The 18,897-nt window shown below is 58.4% G+C and overlaps 1 protein-coding gene across 1 annotated transcript; it reads left to right on the forward strand.

Moving 5' to 3' along the window:
* Nucleotides 1-5,082: 5,082 nt before the first annotated feature.
* On the forward strand, nt 5,083-18,870 carry ROBO3 (roundabout guidance receptor 3). The gene is given in 26 exon segments (XM_057382068.1): nt 5,083-5,598; nt 8,510-8,836; nt 9,689-9,846; nt 11,103-11,223; nt 11,298-11,436; nt 11,881-12,008; nt 12,087-12,211; nt 12,678-12,849; nt 12,940-13,151; nt 13,343-13,424; nt 13,510-13,678; nt 13,763-13,929; nt 14,435-14,559; nt 14,640-14,859; nt 14,939-15,051; nt 15,162-15,355; nt 15,357-15,637; nt 15,715-15,841; nt 15,971-16,074; nt 16,159-16,368; nt 16,458-16,614; nt 16,683-16,850; nt 18,127-18,233; nt 18,318-18,395; nt 18,469-18,576; nt 18,656-18,870. Coding segments are annotated over 26 exon segments (4,152 nt in total). The 5' UTR covers nt 5,083-5,453.
* The last annotated feature ends 27 nt before the right edge of the window (nt 18,871-18,897 follow it).

The following is an 18,897-nucleotide window of genomic DNA, read 5'->3' on the forward strand; positions in this document are numbered from 1 at the left end:
TGCCACGAATTACTCCGTTTGCAGCCAAGGCTCACCTGTGCAATGAGTTCTGGGCGTGTCCAGCCAAGGGTCACCCATGCAATGAGCTGTGGCCGTTCTCAGCTGCCATGAACAAGCAGCTTGGGGACGCGGTGGGGGAACACCCCCCTGATCCCCAGCACTCCCCCGCCGTCTCGTTCCAGCCAGCCTTCCAATTCAATAGAGATAATTAAAAGTCCGCAAAAAAGCCGAGCGGACAAGCCATTAGACCCAGAGCAGTGTGTTCTGCAATTTACTGACCTGCTTGTAATTAACCTCCTGCCGCCAAAATACGCTGCTGAAAAGAAGCATAAACTTATTAGTGGCGACGGTGGCTAATTAAAGCCAAAGCTGTAATTATCCCGGAGATGTGGCCGCRGGCAGGAAACTGATGAAAGGAGAGAAAAGACGCTCAGCGCAATATCTGGACGGACGCGGGGATGCCGAGCGAGTCCGCGCCCTGCTGCCGCGCGCCGGTGCCCATCAGCATCCTGAGCGCCTGCATCCCGATCCAGCTGCCCTGCCCGCTGCACAAAGGGGGACCCAGGCGGGCTAATTCGGCGCGGGGGCAACCGGCACGCCTCCCTCTTTGTCTCCCTTTCACAGCCAATATCCCGACCCCAGATGGGTTAATACATAATGCAGACAAGCAAGTAATTGCTTGCCTTTGTGAGGCCGTCAGCGCTGGGTCCCCGGCCCTCTGATCCCCCATTAGCGGCCATGCAAACAAGCCTTCCACCCAATTAAGCCCAGCTTTGATAGAGCCTTTCCCAATGATGTGGCGGTCCCAAACTAGCGATTCGCACATGAGCCACTACCTGTTAAACCCGGAGTCGGCTTCCTTCGGGGACGAGCATCCCTCGCCTCTCGCCATGACCCAGCTGCCGAGCTCTGCCCGGCTTCCCCTGGCCCTGAAGGGAGGCTCGGCTGATAAATGATCTCGACAAACTCTATATTAAAGAGGTGGAAATGGGATGTTAATATACCCCAAGCCGCTCGTCTCGAGAACACATGGGCTCCGGCTTCCCAAAGATGCCGGTAATGAGGCGGGCTGGGATGCCCGCGAGGAGATCTGGACCCACCAGCCTCCTGCGCCTGCCAGGTGTGGAGGACAGACAGCCTGACACCCGTCCTCTGAGGCATCCCCACACCGTTCCACTGAGGCTCCGTGGGTCATCCTCTAAAGCATCTCAATCTGCTCACTGAAAGCATCCCAGCAGCATCCCCTAAAGCATGCCAGCGTGCTTTGCTGGAACATCCCAGCTTTATCCTTTAGCACACCCTGGCATCACCTTCTAAAGCACTTCAGTGTGCTTCCCTAAATCTTCTCAGAGTTATTCCCTTAAAGCATCTCACTAAGCTCTCCTAAAGCATCCCAGGATCGTCCCCTAAAAAATTCTGGTACCATCCCCTAAAACATCCTGGCATCAACCACTACAGCATCCCAGTGWCATCCCCTAGATCATGCCAGCATGTTGCTCTGAAACACTCCAAGGTTATTCCTTCATCCACCCTGGCATTGTCCCCTAAAACACCTCACCGTCGTCCTCTAAAGCATTCCAGAGTGCTTCCCTAAATCTTCCGAGGATCATTCCCCTAAAGCACCCCAGCACCATCCCCTACAGCATCCCAGCATTATTCCTTGCAGCATCCCAGTGAACTACAATACAGTGTCTCACTATCATCCCCTAATACATCCTGGCACCCCTCCGTGCAGCCCAGACTCACCCCTAAAGCATCACAGTGACATTTTCTGCAGCATGCTAGTTTGCTTCCCTACAGCACCCTAGCATCACACCCTAAGCCTCCATAAGGTCCCCTAAAATATGCCAGCATCTCTCCTTAATTCATCCCACCATCATCCCCTAGAGCATTCCAGCATCATCTGCTAGAGYATCCCACTGTGCTCCCCTAAAAGAGCATTGTCCCTGAGTGCATCCTGGCACCATCCCCTACACCATTCCTACAGCACCCCAGCATTATTCCCCACACCATCCCAGGGTCATTCCCCACACCATCACAGTATGGTCCCCAAAACATCCTAGCATTATTTGCTAAAGCATCCGAGAAGCATCCTCAGAAGAAGTCATCACAGTATCATCCCCTAAAGCATCCCAGAGTCATTCCCATATGGTCCCCTAAAACATCTCAGCATCTTTCCTCAAAGCATCACACTGTTATCCCTCAGAAAATCCCAGTGTTGTCACTCCCTGCAGTATCCATCATCATCTCCCAAAGGATCCTGCTTTCATTCACTAAAACTTCCACTACGGTCCCCAAAAACATCCCAGCACCATTCTTTAAAGCATCCCAGCACTGTCCCCTCAAGTATGCCAGCATCACCCCTACAGTATCCCAGAATCATTCCTGACGTCCCAATGTCATCCCTTAATGCACCCCAGTGTCATCACCTGCACCACACCGGTATCATTCCCTAAAGGAGCACAGTGCCATTCCCTACACCACCCCGGTGTCACCCCTAAACGATTCCAGCTCCATTCCTTCCATCCCCACTACCCCCAGTAGACACCTTTTCTTCTCCTCACCCCCTCCCCAGCAATCCCCCTGCTCCCCGTTCCCTCCTCCCCACACAACCTCTATAAATATTCAGAAAGCCGCGTTTTCCAGCCAAGCGCCCGGCTTGGGGTGGGGGCTCCCGGGGGGAATGTTAATAACGGGGCTGCCAGGGATTCCCCCCTGGCAGCGGGGAGGGGGACCCAGCCGCTCATTTGCCCAGACAAATATCTTGTCGCTCCTCATTATGGCCGTGGTCTTCGTGCCTCAGTTTCCCCACCCGATGCTGCCCAGCGAGGGTTCGGAAAAACCGGGAGGAAAAAGGAAGAGGCAAAAACAAGGCAGAATAATGAGGATAACAAAGTATGGAGGAAACCTCCCCCCCATCTAAAAACTTCGAGGGGGGTGATTTAGGCAAAGCCTGGGCAAACAGCCGCTAATCGCCGAATCAAGCAGCAATTAAATGCCGCGGCGGTGAGAATAAATCTGCTAACGAGGAGGCGATGCCCCCGCACTCGCTGTTTGCCCAGCTGATTAACGGGGATGAATCTGAGGGGGATTATCCATCGGGATGAGGCGGCTCCTTTGTCTCCATTCCCCATCAGGAGCTCTCTCAGAGGAGGTTTTGGACGCGCGTGTGTCACCCCCGGGASCCCATCGCTGCAGCCTCAGGCCTCAGAGCGGGATTAATACAGAGGTGCTTTAATCCCTCAGGCTCCCAAAACCTCCAGGATGCCCATTTAAAATTCTCCCATTTTCCAAGAACTCCATGAAAAGCGGTCCAAAGGCTTTCCAGGGATTAACATCCTTTTCCATCCCATAGTTTCAGTGTTGGAGATGTCCCATTCCTCAGCTCAGCTTTTCAGAGGCTCCGAAAGGAGAAAAAGGGGAAACATAGCAGCTTTAAATATTCCAGCATTGCCATCAATTCCCATCCCAGAGAATTATTCAGGTAATAGTTGGAAAAATCTGTTCTTCCATGGATAAGGGTTTTTTTTTTTGTTTTTTTTTTGATCCTACTGAGAAATCCCTGTGCTGCCTCATTGCCAGCAGGAGAAGCGGAAAAGCTTTGTGCTCCTRCTAAATTAATATTTATTTACTTTCTCCGTGCCCAGCTCCAAGAGCCAGATGAATAATGTATTGCCCACCGGACACCTGGAGGATTCGACGGGCAATGGGGAGCTCAAAGGATGCTGGCGAGGCTGGGTGGTCCAGATGTGCACCTGTGTGCAGCCTCAGCACAGCTCTGGGTGAAGAAAAGCCAGCCAGCCACATCTGGGCAAGCTCTCCAGATGTGCACACTCTCCAGATGTGCACTCGCTTCCCACTTTGTGCCTCCAGATGTGCACAAATGGAAACCACCTGGCTCTCCAGATGTGCACAAATGGAAACCACCTGGCTCTCCAGATGTGYTTGAGCATCCCTGCACCTCCAGCTGCGTGCCCAGCTGTGACAGCAGGGACCTCTCCAGCTGTTTGAATGCAGCTGCATACCCCAGACCGCCCAACCCCCCCAGATGTGAACATCCTGGAGATCCCTGGTGCCCCAGATGTGTATGGAAAAGCCTCCCCGCTCCYCAGCTGTGCCCCAAGTCCTCCAGATGTGACCATCCTGGGGGACCCAGATGTGCAAACACGCGTGGGCACATTTCACCTGCTGCTGTGCGTGCAGATGTGAGGCCCCTTCTCCCTCCCAGTGTCCCAGATGTGCACACCCACACGCGTGTCCCCCTGCCCCTCCCCCACTGCCCCTTCTCCTCCCCACCTCCCCTTTTTCCCTGAGCCCCTTCCAGGTACCCCACACTCCCGATTTCCCCTTTTCCCCCATTTTTACCCTATTCCAAGTGCCACCTTAATAAAATCCYGTGACGAGCCCCTCCAGCGGCCCCCCTATAATGAACGTCCCTAACGACCCCCTCCCGAACGCCCCACGGGCCCCTACAAGGGGCTCGCTGGAGGAGGCTCACCGCTTTCCTCATCAGCCCCAACACATCAATTAAGTGGCCAATTGCTACTTACGGATTCAATRGCACCGTGCGCTGATTTCTTGGTGTTTCTCCCCACCCCCTCCCCCACCACKCTGCCAATTCAAAGCCACTGGTGGTCCCAGCACCCCCAAAGTGTCCCCACCCCTACCAGCACACCCTGGGGTTGGGGTATGTTACTCACTCGAGCGCATTCTCCCGTGGGGTGTGGGGTGATGCTGCCTTTCAGGGTGCACTGAGGGGGGTCACAGCAGCCCCATGTGGTGTCCCGTAATTTGGGGTGAAGAGAGGGAGCTGCTGCCTCCCTTCCCTCTCCTCCCTCCAGCCCTAGGACCCCCCTTTTCCTCTGCCCCCTCAGAAATCATCCCAGCTCCCCTCCACCATGAAGCCCCCACCCCACACGGGACACCCCCGCCTTCATCCCCATCCCCATCCCGCTTCTCAGGGACGGGAGGGAACACAGGGACACCCCCATCACCCCGCCCCAGCGCCGCCCTGGCCCGTCCCCCACCCGAGGGGCGGTGCCGCGGGCTGAGCCGAGCCGGGCTGAGGTGAGCGGAGCCGGACTGAGTCGGGCTGGGCTGAGCCGCGCTGGACTGAGCCGAGTCGGGCCGGGCTGGGTTGAACCGAGCCGGACTGGGTTGAACAGAGCCGGACTGGGCTGAACTGAACCAAGCCCAGCCGAGCAGAGCTGAACTGATTTGAGCCCCAAATCAGCCGAACAGAGCCGAACTGATTTGAGCCGGACCGGGCTGAGCCGGGCTGGGTTGAACTGAGCCGGACTGGGCTGAACTGAGCCGAGCCCAGCCGAGCAGAGCCGAACTGAGCTGAGCCGGACCGACCTGAGCCAGTCTTAGCCGTGCCGGGGCGTGTCGTGCAGAGCCGAGCCGAGCCCAGCCGCTCTCAGCCGAGCCCAGCAGAGCCGAGGCGGGGCAGGATGCTGCGGTACCTGCTGAAGACGCTGCTGCAGATGAACCTGTTCGCCGACTCGCTGGGAGCCGAAGGTTCCAACTCCTCTCTCCTGCTCGGCATCAACCGCTCCATCGCCACGCTGCACCTGCCCGATCTCACCCCCGGTAACGGTACGTGGTCCCCGCTCTTTCTGTCCCYCTGTCCCGGGGTTCCTGTCCTGGGTGCAGCCGGGGTGCTGGAAGTCGCCCGCAGCCCCCAGCCCCAGCTGAGACCCCGCCAGCACAGACMCTGCATTCCTGTCCCCTTGTCCCCAAACCGGGACCTGCCCCATGTCCCAACTCCGGAACTGACCCAGTGTCCCCACAACACCCTGTCCCCCATTTGGGAGCTGCTCCCTGTCCCCAGACCCACTCCCAGGAGTGATGTGGTGTCCCTAGATAGTGTCCACGACCCCAAACCGAGAGCAGCCCACTCTCCCCAAGTGAGGACTGACCCGGTGTTCCCAAACCAGTCCCAAATCCTGAACTGCAAGCAGCCCCCTGTTCCCAAACTGTCCCGTGTTCCTACATCAACTGCCAGACCATGTGCTGGGACGGACACGGCATTTTCAAATTGTCCCCATGTCTCCAGACCAATCCCCAGACTCCAAACCAGGGGCAACCCACTGTCCCAAAACTCTCCCCGTGTGCCCAAACCAACTCCGAGACACAACTAGGGGAGACTCCATGTCTCCAAACCACTCCCGCGTCCCCAAGCCAATCCCCAGACTGCAAACTGGAACTATCTCCGTGTTCCCAAACTTTCTCTACATTCCTAAACCATCCCAGTGTCCTCTAACCAGCTCCGTGTGCCCTAATCCTCCCCATGTCCCCAAACCAGCCCCATGTCCCCTAGCTGGGATGGAGCAGGGGTGGAGGAGGGATGAGGGAGAGGGTATCTGCCTGAATTTTGACAATTTGGAGCTTCTCCTCTCTTTTTTTAGTCTGAATGTCCCGGTCCAGCTGGCCCTGGGTGGCTGGTGAGGGGAGGGGGTGYTCCCAAACCCCCTAGGACCCCCTGCCCCTGCACAGCCAGCCGGGCACAGGAAGGAGCCTGCCCTGACCCCCTGCTTGTCCCAATTAGCCACCGGGCCAGCTGCGGCCCCCTCGGTCCCTGCTGTGCCCCCCGGGGGTACCCAGTGCCCTGCAGCATCGCTTCCGTCCCCATGGCAGCCACATCCCGTCCCCATGGCAACCCCAYGGGCACCCCGAATGGCTGCATCCTGCCCACGATGGGGGGGAGCAGGGGAAGGGCGTGTGCAAGTGGGAAACACACGTGTGCAGTGTGCGTGTATGTGCGGTGTGCATGTGAGTGCATGTGTGTACATGTGAGTGCATGTGTGTGCATGCATGCACATGCATGTGCAGCTGTGGGCATATGGGTGCATGTATGTACACGTGTGTACATGCGTTTACATGTGTGTACATATGGATGCATGCATGTATACTGTGCATGTGTGGGTATATGTGCAGCGTGCATGTGTGTGCATATGTGCATGTGTGTGTTGCGTGCATGTGTGTACATGTGTGTGCATGCATGTGCCGTGTGCATGTGTGTGTATGTGCAACGTACCGACATGTGCATGTGTGTATATGTGCGTACATGCATGTGCACGTGTGGGCATATGTGTGCATATGTGTACATGCATTTGCATATGTGTGCAAGTGGGTGCATGTATGTACAGTGTGCGTGTGTGGGTGTATGTACAGTGTGCATGCGTGTGCCTGCATGTGTGCATGGATGTGCATGGCCCTGTGTGTGCGTCCATGTATGTGCATATGCGTGTGCAGCCTGTCCGCACACACACACCCATGTGTGAATAYGTGTGTGTGCATGAACCTCTGCATGCCTGAACACATGTATGTGTGTGTAAGGATACCCCCCACCTCGATGCATGTCTGTGTGCATGCACACCCTGCAGGAATGGACATGCGTGCGTGTGTGTGTATGAGTGCAAGTACACGTGTGTGCCTGCACGTGTGTGTGCACGCACCTCTGTGTGACTGCCCACATGTGTACACGCACGTGTATGTACAATGCACATGTGCACACATGCACGTGTGTGTGCAATGCACGTGTGCACCTGCACCTGCACAAATCCCAGTGAGTGTCTGTGTTTGTGTGCACTCCCTGGCATGACTGCCCACACGTGTGTGAACATACACGTGTGGCATCGCCACACGTGTCTGTGTTCATGCAGGTGCATGCAGACCCAAGGCATGTGCACACACGTGTCTGTGTTCATGCAGGTGCATGCAGACCCAAGGCATGTGCAAACACGTGTCTGTGTTCATGCAGGTGCATGCAGACCCAAGCCATGTGCACACACGTGTCTGTGCTCATGCAGGTGCATGCAGACCCAAGGCATGTGCACACGTGTGTCTGGGTGTGCAATGGTGTGCACCGGTGCCGCTGGGCCGGTGGTGACACTTGGGGACCGACCTGCCAAGCCACCCCCGGCGGCGCAGGGGACACGTGTGCTTCAGCCCAGCCGGCCCCAGCATTAATGAGCATTAATTACMCCGGCATTAATGACCGTCCATTAATTCCCGTGTCCCAGAAGGGGGACTTTTCTGGAACAGTCCCACAGCCCCAATACGGGGCTTTTTAAAACTTAAAATTAAGCATTTTCTGCAGCCCAGAACGACTGGCTCTGCTACATAAAATCAGCGCTTGCAGGTGATAGGAAAATCCCCGTTTGGGGTGAATTTAGCCCCAACCCCATTTGCTCAGCTGGAAACTGGGTGGAAAAGGCATTTTCCAGCTGAGGAAACTGGGTGGAAAAGGCCATTACTGGGATCGAAGCTGCTTTGTCCCACTGGACCCTCCCGATGTTGCTCCCTCCCCACCGGCACCCGCCCCGGGGTGGGGAAGAGTGGGATGCGCTGGGCTGACACCGGCCACGCTCCTTCTCACCTCCAACCTCCCGAGCAAATCGGGAACAAACTTAAAACTTACACACAAAGCCAGGAACGCGCCGGATCACCCAAGGATGCTCAGCCCCCCAGACCGCGCTCCCTACCCCTCCCGTTTTCCCTGCAGGATCCCAGGCTCAGCTGGAGGACACGGCTCCCCGCATCGTGGAGCACCCCACGGACCTGCTGGTGTCCAAGGGGGAGCCGGCCACGCTGAGCTGCAAGGCCGAGGGGCGCCCGGCGCCGGCGGTGGAGTGGTACAAGGACGGCGAGAGGGTGGAGACGGACCGGGAGGATCCCCGCTCGCACCGCACGCTCCTCCCGGGGGGATCGCTCTTCTTCCTCCGGATCCTGCACGGGAGGAGGGGAAAGCCCGACGAGGGGGTCTATGTGTGCGTGGCCAGGAATTACCTGGGGGAGGCCACCAGCCGGAATGCTTCCCTGGAGGTGGCTGGTGAGTCCTGAATTGGCTTTTGGGGGGATTTAGGRGGGCGGAATTTGGGGTTGTGGTATCACCCCTGAGCCCATCGTGCTCCGGCAGCAGCGGGACAAGGGGCTCTCACATCCCCAGGCTGCCTTGCAAAAAGAGGGGAAAATAAGGGCAAATAATTAGAAATAAATAAGTGAATAGAAATAAAAGTAAATTCGAAGTGAGAAATAAATAAAATAAGTGAATAGAAATGAAAAATAAATTCAAAGCAGGGAGAAACAAAGTAAGTGAAATGAGAAATAATTTCAAATAAGTGAGAAACATTAGGAATTTACTAAGTGAAACTAAGTGAAAAAACAAATTAAACTAAGTGAAAACAAATGAAACTAAGTGAAAACTAATGAAACAAGGAAACAAGTAAAAGGAAATGATAATAAGAGTAAGGAAGTAAGTGAAAATGAATGTAAATAATGGAAAAATAATTAAAACATGGCAAAAAGAGAAATTAAATTAAGTGAACATAACTGAAAGTAAGTGGAAATAAATGAAAAATAAAACAAGTGCAAATCGGTGCAGAGAAATGAAAATAATGAAAGAAATGAAAATAATTGTAAATAAGTGAAAATAAGTGGAAATTACTGGAAAGATGCAAAAAATAAGTGAAAATGCGGTAAAAAAAATAAAAAGAGAGGAATATAACTGACAATACCTGAAAATAAATGAGAACAAATTAAAATATTTGAAAACCGAGTAAAATCAATGAAGATAAATTAAAATCTGTTAAAGCCGACTCAGGCCATAGCAGATGATGCCCCCGGGGCTGCCCCCGGCCGGGCGGTGCAGGGCTGGCGAGCTGAGGCTGGCGTGTCCCCGCAGTGCTGCGGGACGATTTCCGGCAGCCTCCCGGGGATGTGGTGGTGGCGGCCGGAGAACCGGCCGTGCTGGAGTGCGTCCCGCCCCGCGGCCATCCCGAGCCCAGCGTSTCCTGGAAGAAGAACGGAGTGCGGGTCAGCGACAAGGACGAGCGCCTGACGGTGAGGGGTGGGGGCCAGAGCCAGGGAGAGGGTGATGCAGTGGGGATGTGGGATGTTACAGGGATGGGGGATGTGGGGGGCATGTGGGATGTTACAGGGATGCAGTGGGGATGTGGGATGTTAGAGGGATGTTACCGGGATGTGGGATGTTACAGGGATGTGGTGGGGATGTGGGATGTTACAGGGATGGGGGATGTGGGGGGCATGTGGGATGTTACAGGGATGCGGGATGCGGTGGGGCTGTGGGATGTTACAGGGATGTGGGATGTTACAGGGATGTGGGATGTTACAGGGATGGGGGATACAGTGGGGATGTGGGATGTTACAGGGATGTGGGATGTTACAGGGATGGAGGGTGCAGTGGGGATGTGGGATATTGCAGAAATGCAGTGGGGTTGTGGGATGTTACAGGGATGTGGGGGGGGATGTGGGATGTTACAGGGATGTGGGATACAGTGGGGATGTGGCATGTTACAGGGATGGGGGAGCCAGGGGGCATGTGGGATGTTACAGGGATGTGGTGGGGATATGGGATATTGCGTGGTACAGGATGCAGGGGGATGTGGGATGTTACAGGGATGCGGGATGCGGGGGGCATGTGGGATGTTACAGGGATGCAGGATGCAGTGGAGATGTGGGATGTTGCAGGGGTGGATGTGGGATGTTACAGGGATGGGGGATGCAATGGGGGTGTGGTATGGGATGCAGTTGCGGGTGCAGCGAGGATGTGGAATGCAGTGAAAATCTGAGTGTGATGGGGATGCGATAGGAATGTGGGATGCAACAGAGAGTTGGATGTGGGATGTGATGGATACAGGATGAGATGGGATGTAGGATGGGACAGGGATATGGGGTGCATCAGYGATTTGGGATGGAAATCTGGGATGTGATGAGTGTGGGTGCAATGGGAATGTGAGATGCAATGAGAACATAGGATGTGATGGTGATGCAGGATGCAGTCAGGATGAGAGATGCAATGAGGATTTGGAATGCAGTGGGGGTATGAGGTGCAATGGGATGCAGAATTTTATGGGAATAGGAGATGTGATGTGTGTGTCCACAATGGGGATGTAGGATATGATGGGAATATTGGATGCAATGGGCTGTAGGATACAGTGTGGATGTGGGATGCCATGTGGATATGGGATGTGTTGGGGATATGGGATGTAGTGGGAACACGGGATGCAGTGTGGATGTGGGATTTTTAGGGGATGTGGGATGCTGCAGTGATGCAGGGTGAGCTGTACTTCCTGCAGATCCGCGGTGGGAAGCTGATGGTGGCCAGTACTCACAAGAGCGATGCTGGCGTCTACGTCTGCGTGGCCACCAAYGTGGTGGGGGAGAGGGACAGCGAGCCAGCCGAGCTGGTTGTCTTTGGTGCGTGGGGATTTAATTTTTGGGGTGTCAGGGAGGTGGGTGCTATGCTGGTGGGACTGACAGCCACCCCGCAGAGCGTCCAGCATTTGGCAAGAGGCCCCACAACCAGGCRGTGCTGGTGGAGGGGACAGCGGAGTTTTCCTGTGAGGCAGTGGGGGATCCCCAGCCATCGGTGCGCTGGCGCAAGGAGGAGGGTGAAATGCCACYGGGAAGGTGAGTGGGGGTGAGGGGGTGGCTGAGGGGCACCGAGGCCAGCTGGGGTTCTGTGGTGCAGCTGGGTGGCATCAGTGTGTGCCAACCCMGTGTGCTTGGAGCACCTGGCATCCTCGTGGCATTGAGTAATTGCATCCCATAACCCTGGTGCATTCTCCATCCTCAGCACATCCTGCATCCCTAGTGCATTTCACATTCTTACTGCATCCCAAATCCAATCACATCCCATATCCTCGCCACATCCTACATCTGCATTTCATCCCCATCCCCATCACATCCCCATTGCATCTCTCCCACTCTCCTTGCATTCCAGATTTCCATCGTACCCATCACATCCCACATTCCTGTCRCATCCTGCATCCTCATTGCATCCCAAACATGTGACACACCCTCCTGGTGCCCTGGCACTCTGCTGGTGCCACGGCCTGGCGGGGTTCCCTGCAGGTGGGAGGTGCTGCCGGACAACACCCTGCGGCTCAGCCGGCTGCAGGTGGAGGATGAGGGCACCTACACCTGCGTGGCCGACAACAGCGTGGGCAGGTCGGAGGCATCGGGCACCCTCACTGTGCACGGTAAGGGGGCTCTGGGAGCRCCCTTGGGTGCYRGTGGAGTGCCCAGACAAACCYKTGTCTCTCCCCACACTGCTGCAGTGCCACCTCAGCTTGTCACCGGGCCCCACGACCAAGCTGTCACCCCCGGCCAGAGCGTGACTTTCCAGTGCCAGAGCAAGGGCAAYCCACCACCCGCTGTCTTTTGGCAGAAGGAGGGGAGCCAGGTCTGTGTCCTTCCCCTTCCTTGTCCTTGACCCCAGACCCAGTCAGGAACCCATCCTCATCCCAGTCTGCCCCCCATCCATGGCCCCCATTCCATCCTCATCCCAATACCATCACCATTTCCATTCCATCCCGTTATCATTGCAATCCCCACCTCAATTCCCACCTCAGCCCCATCTCAACCCCATCCCAACCTCACCAATCTCAACCTCACACTCAACCAGTCCCCATCACAGTCCCTATTCCATCCCTGTCCCCATCCCATCCCATCCCATCCCATCCCATCCCATCCCGTCCCGTCCCGTCCCGTCCCGTCCCGTCCCGTCCCCGTCCCTGTCCCTATCCCCTTCCCCACCCCTATTGCTGTCCCCAGTCTCATTCCCATTCCCATCCCTAACCCTGTCCCCATCCCATCCCCTGCATCCCATCCTCCCCTCCCTCACCCCACTAATCCCACTCCCTCCCCAGACCCTGCTGTTCCCGGGCCAGCCCCCGATCCCCTCTGGCCGTGTTTGGGTGAGCCCCAGTGGTGCTTTGACCATCGTCAATGTCCAGCCCAGTGATGCTGGCCACTACCTGTGCCAGGCCATCAGTGTGGCCGGCAGTGTCCTGGCCAGGGCAGGCCTGGAGGTGACCGGAGGTAAGTCCAGTGCCAGTGGAGAACTGGCACATTCAGTACACGAGTGGCATCCACCCCACCAGGCAGCAATTCCCAATTCTCACCCAGTAGCACCCACTGAACTCCACCCGCCCGTGATCAGCCTGCTTGCCACTAACCGGACCGTGCTGCCCGTGGGGGCCACAGTGCGGCTGCCTTGTGGAKTGGGKSKCCACGAGCCCCTGGGCAGTGTGGGRTGGCTGAAGGATGGSAGTGCCCTGGTAGGTGTCCAGCCCCGTGCCAGCCTGCTGGAGAACGGCACCCTGCAGATCACCGGCCTCCGGGTGAGCCGGCCCCGGCAGGGGCACGCGTGGGGGCACGGCAGGGAGGGAGGGAAGGGGCAGTGGGTGCCAGGGGTGGAGCAAAGGGAGATGGGTGCTCAGGGTGGAGGGTACGAGCAGGGTGGGGTCTCAGGGTGGTGAATGATGAGGTGATGGTGCTCAGGGTGATGGGGCAGGAGCTCTTCCCCCTGCAGGTGAGAGACTCCGGGCTCTACGAGTGCGTGGCCACCAGCCCAGCGGGTGAGATGCACTGGGGCAGCACCCTGGAGGTGCAAGGTGGGTCATGGAGATGTCATTGCCACGGGGACACCGTGGCACCGGGAGCAAAGTCAACCCCAGACCTCCATGCATCTCCCTGCAGGTGATGAATCCGACCTGTCCCTGTCTTCCCCTGCACCYGGTCTCCTCCCTGGGCCACCCTCCACCCCTGTGGTCACCAACGTTACCAAAACCAGTGTCACCCTGAGCTGGAAAGGGAACGAGGACAGCGGTGCCACCSATGTCACCTCTTACATAGTGGAGGCTTTCAGGTATCACACATCCCTCTTCTCTGGCTGCAGGGATGATGTGGTGGTGATTCCACCCTGTCATGAGTCACCCCTGTCCCCTGGCAGCCAGGAGGCGGGTGGCCCATGGCAGACAGTGGCAGCCAATGTGGAGAGTGAGACCCACACAGTGAGTGGCCTCGTCCCTGACTCTGTCTACCTGTTCCTGGTGCGGGCGGTCAATGCCTACGGCCTCAGTGACCCCAGCGGCATCTCGGAGCCTGTGCGCACCCAAGGTGAGACCCAGCCAGTGGAGGTGTCCCTGAACCCACCACCCTTGGGTCCATCCCCATGTGGTGACACCAATGAAGGTGTCCCTGAACCCACCACCCTTGGGTCCATCCCTATGTGGTGACATCAGTGGAGGTGTCCATGAACCCACCACCCTTGGGTCCATCCCTATGTGGTGACTCCAAGGAAGGTGTCCATGGACTCCCACCCTTGGGTCCATCCCTCTGTAGCGACACCAATGGAGGTGTCCATGAATCCCCCAACATTGGGTTATTCCCACTTGGTGACATGCATGGAGGTGTCCCTGAAGCCATCACTGTTGGGTCCATCTCCACATGGTGACACCAATGGAGGTGCCCATGCACCCAAAATCTTTGGGTCCATCCTTGCCCATGGATGATGCGAGTGGAGTTCCCCATGGACCCTCCATGGGTATGGGGTGTCATCTTCACTTTGTGATGCCAATGGAGACCCTCCACTCATAGTTCCTCCACCCTCTCGTGTTTCCAGCAGACACCACCCCCATGCAGCCAGACCTGGATCCCGAGCAGGTGCAGCAGGARCTGGCACAAGTGTCTGTGCACCTGCAGGAACCTGTGGTGCTGCCACTGGGCACCGTCCACCTCTCCTGGACCGTGAGTGCTGACCCTTGCTGCTGGTACAGGGTTCTCGGTGTCGAGCATCCCCCCAAGGCACCCTTCCCTTGGGCCCTCAGGTGGAGCGCCAAGCGCCGTTCCTGCAGGGCTACCGGGTGCTGTACCGGCGGCGCGGCGGGCGCTGGGAGGAGGCACAGATGGTGTGGGCACCGGGCGAGAGGGGGGCCCTGCTCACTGAGCTGCGCCGGGGCCAGGACTACGAGGTCAAGGTCCGACCCTATTTTCATCACCTCCACGGGCCCGACAGCGCTGTGCGTGCCCTGCGCACCCCTGAAGCGGGTGAGTGTAGGGATGGAGGGGATAGTGCAGTCCCTGGAGACAAGCTGGAGGTGACACCCCATGTGTCCCCCACCTGCAGCTCCCAGTGCCCCACCACGAGCTGTCAGTGTGGCGGGGAATGGTACCAGYGTCCGCATCTCGTGGCAGCCACCACCGCCGGCAGAGCAGAATGGTGTCATCCGTGATTACCGGGTAAGGGTGGGCAGCAGCAGGGGTGTGGCAGGTCCCCTCTGTCCACTCATGACACYGTGTCCTGGTGTCCTTATGGGTGTCCCCCATCTTTTCCCCCTGTCCCCTACCAGATTTGGTGCTTGGGCAATGAGAGCCGCTTCCACATCAACCAGAGCGTGGAGGGGACGGTGCTGGCCACGGTGTTGCAGGGATTAGTCCCTGGGGTCCCTTACCGTGCCGAAGTTGCYGCTGCCACCAGCGCCGGTGTGGGTGCCCGCAGTGCCCCTGTCCCCATCCACATTGGTGAGTCCCTCATTGTCACAGCTGCACCCGTGGGTGGGACACACGGGGCCACCCACTGCAGTGCTGGGGATGGCTCCTCGGCACCCCGCCGGTGTGTCCCTCTTTGTGTCACTTGCAGCCCCCCTGGTGGAGCGGGACGTGGGGCCGGCAGGCGGGAGCAGCTTGGCTGAGCATTTTGCCGAGGTAGCCAGGCAGCCGGCCTTCATCGCCGGCGTCGGTGGGGCTTGCTGGGTCGTCCTCGCTGCCTTCGCTGCTTGGCTCTACAGCCGCCGCCGGAGGAAGAAGGAGCTCAGCCACTTCACCGGTACAGGGGGTGCTGCCCCTGGGACCCCTCCCTGCTCCCCCACCACCCATCAGTCACCCCCAYCCCTCTCTTTGCAGCATCCTTTGCCTACACACCCACTGGTAAGCCCACAGGTGCTGCGGGGTCCCTGTATGGCCTCTCGCTGCCCTCACCCCCATCTCTTTCCACAGTCGCCTTCCCAGCTCCAGTGCGCAGCAGCCCCAGGTAAAACGCCCCCCATCCCCTGCCCTCGCTGGGAGCCCCAGGGCTGACCACCAGCACTCCTTCACCCCCTCCCCTTGCAGGGAGCCCCAGGGCTGACCACCAGCACTCCTTCACCCCATCCCCTTGCAGGGCAGCCGCAGGCGGTGGTTACCCGTGGCTGCTGGATGCGTGGCACGGTGGTGGCACAGCCAGTGCTGCTGGTTGCTTGGGGACCTCTGAGAGATACTACAACGGTGAGGGGTCAGCGTGGGGCTGGTGGCTCTGATCGAGAGGGTCACGAGGGGATCAGCCCTGATGGTGCTGGCCACCCTCCGCAGATGCCGGCATCACTCGTTACATCGCCCAGACGGAGCAGTTTGGAGCCGGGGCTGCCGAGGGACCGGTTTACAGCACCATCGAGGTTGACAGTGAGGATCACTGCACCTTCCCCCGTCCCTTCTCGCAGTATGGCACCTCCTATCCTGGGGAGGGGGCCCAGCCCATGGATGCTGCAGTCTCCCAGGTGCCCCGCGGCCGGGCTGAGCACGGTAGGGTGGTCGGGTGGGTGGGGGCACAGATGGGTGCTGGAGGTGCGGTGCCCTCCCCACAGCCCCCCCAGCATCCCTCCTTGGCACAGGGGCCAAASCAAAGCTGGGGCAAGCAGTGAAACCACCGGCGGTGAGCTGGGCAGAGCTGCTGCCCCCGCCGCCCTCAGCCAGTGAGCTCAGCCAGTGTGCCCAGGAGGAGAAGGAGGAGGAGGAAGAGGAGGAAGAAGAGGAAGAGGCAGCCCAAGGGTGAGTGTGGGTGCTTGGAAACTGGGTGTGCTGCCCCCAGCACCTACCCTGTGGTGTCCACCCTGCAGGCTGGGGATGGAGGTGTGGTACCCTGGTGAGGACACCCCCTGTGCCACTGCTGCTTCCTCACCCACCACCTCCTCTGGCTGTCGTTCCACCGCCACCCTGACGCCGTCACCTCGCACCGCAGAGGACATCCCTCGCCTCCGCGACTTTGATAGCTCCCGCCTGCCCCGGTAGGAGACGGGCCTTGCTTGGTGTGGCTGTGCCATTGGGGTCTGGATGTCCCATCGAGGTCCAGATGTCCCAACATGGCCTGGGTGTTCCATCGCAGTTCAGCCATGTTGTCACTATCCAGGCCTGCCATGCCATCATGGTCCAGCTGTGTCATTAGGGTCCAGGTGTTTTATTGGGGTCCAGATGTTCTGTTGGGGTCAGGATGCCCCACCACAGTCCAGATGTTCCATCACAACCCAGCCATTTTGTCACCATTTGGCTCTGCTGTGCTGTCATGGTCCAGCCATGCCTCTGAGGTCCAGATGTGTCACCTGAGGTCCAGGTGTCCCACTGAGGTCTGGATGCCATGCCCAGTGCTRTTTYCATGATCCAGTCCCACTRTTCGACCATACTGCCCTTATCACTSGACTCTGGATCAGGGTCTGGATGTCCCACCATGGTCTGGGTGTCCCATCACAGTCCAGCCACGTTACCATGGTCTGRTCCTGCTGWGYCACCATGGTSYGGCCATGCYRKTGGKGTCTGGGTGCCCCAATGCAATCTGSATGTCCTGCCATGGTCCAAGTGTCTCTTTGTGATCCATCCATGATGCCACCATCCACCCCTGCTCTCCAGCTGTGCTCTGGCCATRCTGTCATGACACATCCATGGCACTGTGGGCTGACTGGGGCATTGAAATGCAGCTGCATCACCACGAGCCAGGTGGGCCATCACCATCCAGCTGTGCCACATGATCCAGCTCTGCCATGACCGACCTGTGCCATCACCATGCTGGCGTGTCACTGTGCTCCAGCTGTGCAGCTGCAGTCTAGCTGTCTGGTTGCAATCCAGCTGTGCTGTGATCCAGCTGCGCAGCTGCAATCGAGCTGCATGGTTGTGATTCAGTTGTGCTGTGATCTGTGTCATGATTCAGCTGTGCAGCTGCAATCTACCAGTGTCATTGCAACACCGCTGTCCAGTTGTGCTCCAGGTGTGCCATTGCAGGCCAGCCATGCTGTCACAGCCAGGCTGTGGTCCTTGCCCCTCGCTGCCCCACTGCTCTTATCCCAGTCCCCTTTGCCAGCCCAGCTGTGTGCTGTGATCCAGCTGTGGCACTTCTATCCAGCTGCGATGCTTCAGACCACCTACACCACTGTCATCCAGCTGTGACACCACTACATGGCTTCTCCTGCCTCTGGCACAGCTCTGGAGGGCTTGTGCCAGCACTGTGGTGGCCACCGAGTCCTCATCCTACTCGCCCCAACCTTTGGTTTCACTCCACCCTCTCTTTGCCAGGAGACCCCCCCATGGCGTCAGCACCCCCCCACAGGCACCCAGTCCCTCGGTGACTCCGGACGCCAGCGAGGGYCACCCAGCCCGAGCCCGCTGCCCTCCTGGCACAGGTGAGCCCCCAGGGGCCGGTTTGGGTGGCCGGGGGCCTCACTGGATATTGCGGAGGCTGACTCTGCCATCCCTTCCCCCGCCAGGGAAACCGCGCGGGGCGATCTCCAAAAGTCGCCTGAAGCCCAAATGCAGCCGCTACCGCCGGGAAAATCAGACGGGAGGTGAGTGGGAGGAAGAAATAGGGGGCTCGGGGGGCTCAGGGGAGCTGAGCCCTCTCCTCCCTCTCTGCCGCAGAGCTGCCRCCRCCGCCGCTGCCGCCGCCAGGCGAGACCCCCGGGCCCTGTGCGGAGCTGGAGCCGAGCGGGGCTGAGCGCAGGGTCACCCACCGCCCACCCCGCGGCGGTAAGCCAGAGCACCGCCTGCGCGACAGAAGGGTTGGGGGTGTCACTGGAGAGCCCCAGCCTTGTCCTCTCCCCTGCAGATGAGGTCATCCCCTACAGCAGACCCTCCTGCCTGCCCCGCGGGCAGATGTCCGGCAGCTGCTCCACCACGGGCAGCGTCTCGTCCCGCGGCTCCACCAGCTCCCGCGGGCACGGCTCAGGGCGCAGCCGGACACCGGGGGACCGCGGMGAAGGGAGCGGCCACTGCCGCCGCCCGGGAGCCCCCTTTCCCTGCCCGTCGCAGGAGAAGCGATAAAGGGAGGGCGCGGCGGTGACAGAGTTG

Source organism: Malurus melanocephalus, unplaced genomic scaffold (genome assembly GCF_030028575.1).
Source record: "Malurus melanocephalus ecotype Western Australia unplaced genomic scaffold, MMel_1.1 scaffold_548, whole genome shotgun sequence".
NCBI lineage: Eukaryota > Metazoa > Chordata > Aves > Passeriformes > Maluridae > Malurus > Malurus melanocephalus.